Source organism: Vitis riparia, chromosome 16 (assembly GCF_004353265.1).
Source record: "Vitis riparia cultivar Riparia Gloire de Montpellier isolate 1030 chromosome 16, EGFV_Vit.rip_1.0, whole genome shotgun sequence".
Lineage (NCBI taxonomy): Eukaryota > Viridiplantae > Streptophyta > Magnoliopsida > Vitales > Vitaceae > Vitis > Vitis riparia.
Window position 1 is genome coordinate 19,424,539 of NC_048446.1, and position 6,000 is coordinate 19,430,538.

Below are 6,000 nucleotides of genomic sequence, written 5' to 3' on the forward strand. Positions count from 1 at the left end.
TTTCACCTAGGAAATTGAGGAAAGTAAGAAATGGAGGTAAACTAGGAATTTCCATAAGGTTTGAATGAAGCAAAACCATTTATAAAAATTTGTCATAACTTTACCTAGAAAATTCGGAATGAGGCATTGTAAATTAGAGTCTTTGAGTTATAGGGATTTCCATAAGTTGTTGATTAATTTTGACCAGATCAATACAAGCTTTTCTTCAAAAGATGTCCAAAATCTCGTTCTAATGTTACCTAAGCTTTGGGAAATTAATGTGAGAATCTAAAGCTCGTTTGACCATATACGGGCGTCTTGCCATGTAGACAGGTCAACACTGGTGGCCTTGAGATCCTAACTCTAACTTGAAGACCCTATAGAAATTGGGCCAGAGAAGTATGACGAAGTGAATTTAGATTAAATTTTGGTGATCAACACGTAGTAATCTTTGGGTTTTAAGACAAAGCAAAAGAAAGAAAAATCTATCATTGGACCCTATGTTCTTACATAGAGACGATGAAATAGATAAACTTCAATCAAATCTTTACAAAAGAGCTTAGAAAGACGAAAAATATTGTCACAATTATGGGTGGGGTGGCACTAATATGTTTCATTTTTTTACCTTCGTCATTTTGTATATTTCTTATGTACTTAGATTCAGTCCATTTTTTATTTGCGGTTTTCATAAAATTGTTCTTTTACCTCAAAAAGTTCTAAATTTCTTTTCGGAGAAACTGGCATAGCATGTGAATGTTTATATATGTGTATAATTCAAAAAAGAATTTGGTAGAAACTAGCATATGAAAGACATCATTGTCTCTCTTAAAGAAACTAGAAATCTTATAATGCAGCAATGAAATAAAACTATTGTAGCAGGAGATGAGACTACACTACTTTAAGACAAAGACTTCTTCCAAAAACTTATAGGGCAGTCCATATTCTAGGTTATGCGGCAGAGGAATGGCATCATTTTCCATGTGGGAGTCTGTAGTTTATAGTTTATTCTTATTATAGCATACCAAAAGCCAAAGATTCCGTGAGTAAAAAATTAAGGCCATCAAACCCTTCAACAATGGTGGACTATATCTCTCAATCCTCAATCAGCTGCTACTTTGCATCCATATATACCTATGACCCATCAAATTCCTCAAATCCCACCATCACCTCCTCACATTCTCGGACAGCAGTCAGTAATCATCAACAATATCTCTACAGAAACAAATCACTCTTTTCTCAACTTCTGAAGAGCCAAAAAATGGCAGAGAAGGAGCCCAGCAATATTGCTCAACAGAAAAGTGATGTAGAGTCTACAACAATGCATTCTGAAGAGCTTCGTCCCAAGAAGAGCATGAAATGTCTAGCATATGTAGCTGCTTTTGCCGTGTTCCTGACGGTAATTATAATTCTATTTTCACTAACTATAATGCGAGTCAGAGATCCTAAGCACCGGTTGAGCTCCATCGGGGTTGAGGGTATCACCTTTAATTCCTCTACAGCATCTCCATCATTCAGCATGAGATCTGATGCAGCAGTAGCTGTCAAGAACACAAATTTTGGTCAATTCAAGTTTGATAATAGCACCATCAAACTCGCCTATAAGGGCACCAACGTTGGAGAGGCCATTATTGCCAAGGCTCAAGCTCGGGCTAGATCCACCAAACGGATTCAGGTACTTGTGGGTGTGAGTTCAAACAATGTATCAAGTAACTCAGCCTTGGCCAGTGATATAAACTCCGGGATTTTGACACTAACCAGCCATGGCAGGTTGGATGGGAAGGTGCATCTACTGAAAATGTTCAAGACCAAGAAATCTCCAGAAATGAATTGCACCATCAACATTAATTTGGTGGATAAAGTGATCCAAGATTGGCACTGCAATTAAAAGGCAATGTTCCATGTATACTTGTATATATGCTTGAATAACGTGTTCATATGTAATTGTTTTTAGATCTATAGTCATTTCGTTCATTCAATTATTCTGAAATTGGATGACAACCTTGTTGCAAAAACCAATTTGGGGATTTTGGTTTTTGTAATTTTTCTTCTTTTTTGATTTTTTGGGGGGTGGGGGGAGTGGGTGGGGGCGGCCCTGGATTTTCATATATATGTATAAGTCGGGACCATATGATAAAACCCCTCCTACAATGACATTTCTTAGTAGCTGCTTGCCTTGTATTCAACCCCATGCATAGTCAGACTTGGGACTGCGCCTGTCTGCTACGTACTCAAACTACTTTTCAACCTTTGGACATTTTTTATGTGTGGTATTATACAACCTTTGGATATTACTAGCAACTAAATCTAATGTCAATACAACCATCAAAGCCACAAACAACCATAATTTTCATACAACCAGCATTGTAAGGAGAAGAAACATACAGGAAAACGTTCCATCTAGATTTGGACTAAATATATCTAGTCATCTTAATTTTAAAATTTCATTAAGTACATCTTCTTCTTTCTCATTTGTTATTTTTTTCTATCTCTTTTTTAATTTAGAATAAAAAGGATATTTAACAAAATTTTAAACTCATTACGACAACGTAAATTTAACTCAAACCTTAAAAAAGATTAATGAAATTAATTCACCCTTATTTTTATACTTCAGTTTCTTCCAACAAGACATGAGCATGGTGCCCACTAATTGTTTCAGTAAAAATCTGTGTTCTTGTACTTTTACCCAAACTATTAATTGCACCATATGAAAAGTCAAAAGATTGCCAGAGTGAAATGCTAAAAGCCGACCAACGCGTTTGGAACTTTTTCAGCAACGGTGTGCGGCATCACTTGAGTCAAATGAGTCATCTTTGGTTTCTACCTCACAAATAGCCATCGTAGCCCTCCCATCTCACCATCATCTCCTCGCTAAGCCATCAACAATAGCTCCACAGCAAAAACCCTTCTTTCTGTACTTCCGAAGAGCCAACCACAATGGCGGATAAGGATCAACAGGCCCACCGCATGGAGCCAACCACAGCTGAACCTAAAACCTATGTAGGGTCGGCCAGTGTGCAGTCTCAAGAGCTCCGCCGCCGCAAGAAGGGCATGAAATGCTTAGCATATGTAGCTGCTTTCGCCATTTTCCTGACTGCCATTATATTAGCCTTGGCAGTAACTGTCATGAATATCAGGAATCCTAAGTTTAGGCTCCACTCCATTGACGTTGAGGATCTCAGTTTCAGCCCCTCCACCACACCTCCATCCTTCAGCATGAGACTTGATGCAGAACTAGCTGTCAAGAACACGAACTTTGGTCACTACATGTACGAAAACAGCACCATTACACTGGCCTATAGAGGCACCAAGGTTGGAGAGGCCTTGATTTCCAAAGGTAGAGCAAGGGCAAGATCCACCAAAGAGATTGAGGTAACTGTGGATGTGACTTCAAGCAACGCATCAAGTAATTCAAACTTGGCCAGTGATTTAAATTCCGGGATTTTGACCCTGACCAGCCATGGAGAATTGAGTGGGAAGGTGCATCTGATGGAGGTGTTCAAGAAGAAGAAATCCCCACAAATGAATTGCAACATCAACATTGATTTGGTCAAGAAAGAGATCCAAGATTGGAACTGCAATTAAAGCTCGTCGATGTCTGATTCTCGAGTGTAATATACTGTTTTAGAGTTTGGTGGGAAGGTGCATCTGATGGAGGTGTTCAAGAAGAAGAAAGCCCCACCAATGAATTGCAACATCAACATTGATTTGGTCAAGAAAGAGATCCAAGATTGGAACTGCAATTAAACCTCGTCGATGTCTGATTCTCGAATGTAATATACTGTTTTGAGTTTTGTGTAGTTAGCTTAGAGTTTGGTGACCGAAGCTCGCGGTTTGTGTGTGTGTGTGTAGAGATCCAAGATTGGAACTGCAATTAAAGCTCATCAATGTCTGATTCTCGAGTGTAATATACTGTTTTGAGTTTTGTGTAGTTAGCTTAGAGTTTGGTGACCGAAGCTCGCGGTTTGAGAAAGAGAGAGAGAGAGAGAGATGATGTCTTGTGAGTGTTTAGCTAGGTTGGCAATTCCAGACAAAGGTGTCCCCTAACTCTGTTTACCAATTCATCTTCGATCTACTTGACTTTGAAGATTAAGACTTTGTTAAGGGGCCAAGGTGTGTAGCCGAGTGTGTGGTGATTGAATGTAAATCAACCATATTTTTCATCTTTAAATGAGTTAAGAAAGTTTGAAGAAATAGTTTTTGGTGCAAGGCTTTTATTCCCCTGTTTCTAGATCGATCCAAATGCAGGGGCAAATCGATCCAACTAATCTGATTCTAAGATCAATTTCCAAGCCTTGGATTAAGAGTTTCATTCTCATTTAAAATCAAACTTTCTCCCATTTTTGGAAGTAGAGAGAGTTGCAACCGTGTGAGAGTTTTTCCTTCCTCTCCATTTTGAGTGTGCTTGCCTTTTAAGAAAATCCCACTAGTTTTCCAAGAAATTTTTCTTAAAATGAATTTTCTGAAAATGAACATAGGTTGATTTTTGAAACATTCATCTTTCATTTTCTTGGTTTTGTGCAAAAACCGTTTTATTCTTGTGAGATTCAAGAAGAGGCCAAGATTGAGCTTGGTGCAGACTCCAAGTGTGCTCTAAAAAATGAAGGTGAGAAACTAAAAGTGAAGGTACTAGTCAAGTGGTCCAAGAAAGATTGGTTGGCTTGAGCTAGGTAAAACTTTGTACTCAGTTTTTATTCTTCATGGTGGAGTTTTTCAATCGATGTTAGACCTGTGGTTTTGATCTCTTTAGAGATTTTCCACGTAAATTTGTGGTGTCACATTGTCTCTCTTTCTCTTCTTAGCATCAGTTTTTCAATTTCAACAATTTATTAGAATTTTGATTGTCTACTACTTGATTGATTGATGAAGAGAAATGGTAATGAATCATCTTTAAAGTTGTTTATGATTGTTGATCATTGACATTTTGAGATATATTGATCTTGTATTTATCTTAATTTAGTTTAAGTTGATTTGAGTTTGGGAGTGTTGGATCATGTGCATGTGAATTGCATTTTAATATTGTTAGGGAGTGTTGTTGCATTCATATATGCATGTGATTTATAATTTGAGTTTTTGAAAATGTGTGAAGAGAAGAAAAATATTCAAAAACCCCCAACTCTCCCCTCTCATACAAATCTTTTGATATAATGGATTTCTTCTTTTGATATAATAGATTTATTTCTCCTCTACCCGTGATTTTTCCCATATAAGGTTTTCTATGTAAATCTATGTGTTCTTATTCTTTTTTTTTTTTTTCTATTGTCGTTATTATGTAACATTTAGAAATAGTGGAATAGAGATGCTTAGTGCAGTGTGTATATGTAATTCTTTTGGCTTCTTTGTATTAGACATTTTATTCATTTATTTGTGCTTGAAAACTGGAAATAATGTGGATGGATATCATTTGAATTATTTTCTATCATTCAGAACTTTGCATGTTCAAAAACACAATTGTATATATAGCTTAACACTTTCTAAAGATATATAACTTATGTTGAAAAAGATGAAAACATTTTTTTTAAAGGTATGTTAATACTAAACATGTTTGGCTTATATTTTTATCTATTTTTTAAATGAAAATCAAATCATTTCTTGTGGTAAAAAGCCTCGGTAGCTGCCAAAATGTCTCAAATGTATTTACATGATGGAGCATTGTCCTTAATATCAACTTCTATGAATCCAAAATAAGGTTTTAGTATAAAATAATTCCCTATTTGATAACTATTTTAAAAATATAGTTCTGAAAATTAGTTTTTGATAATATTTTTAAAAACTATTATCTTATGTTTTATAGAGAAAAAAAAATTGTTTAGGAATTTGAAATATTTTTTATATTTTAAAATTTGTTATAAAAATAAATTTTATAATGTTTTATTTTTAATTGATCCTTCTCTATATTTGTATAAATATTTTTTAAAACAACCCTCATAAAAAAGTAAAAATAATTGAAAATAACTAAAGGGTGTATATTTCATGAGACACAAGAGAACCGTATGCTAGTATGTTAGAGGGTGCTCATGAAAT

General features: G+C 35.5%; 2 protein-coding genes across 2 annotated transcripts; both read left to right on the forward strand.

Annotated features, from left to right (window-relative positions):
• The first annotated feature begins 1,152 nt into the window (after positions 1-1,152).
• Positions 1,153-1,990, forward strand: LOC117932875 (late embryogenesis abundant protein At1g64065-like). The gene has a single exon (XM_034854176.1). It carries the CDS (start codon positions 1,238-1,240, stop codon positions 1,862-1,864), a length of 627 nt encoding a protein of 208 aa, XP_034710067.1. The 5' UTR covers positions 1,153-1,237; the 3' UTR covers positions 1,865-1,990.
• Positions 1,991-2,913: 923 nt separating this feature from the next.
• LOC117933386 lies at positions 2,914-3,561 on the forward strand. Its single transcript, XM_034854752.1, has one exon. It carries the CDS (start codon positions 2,914-2,916, stop codon positions 3,559-3,561), a length of 648 nt encoding a protein of 215 aa, XP_034710643.1.
• The last annotated feature ends 2,439 nt before the right edge of the window (positions 3,562-6,000 follow it).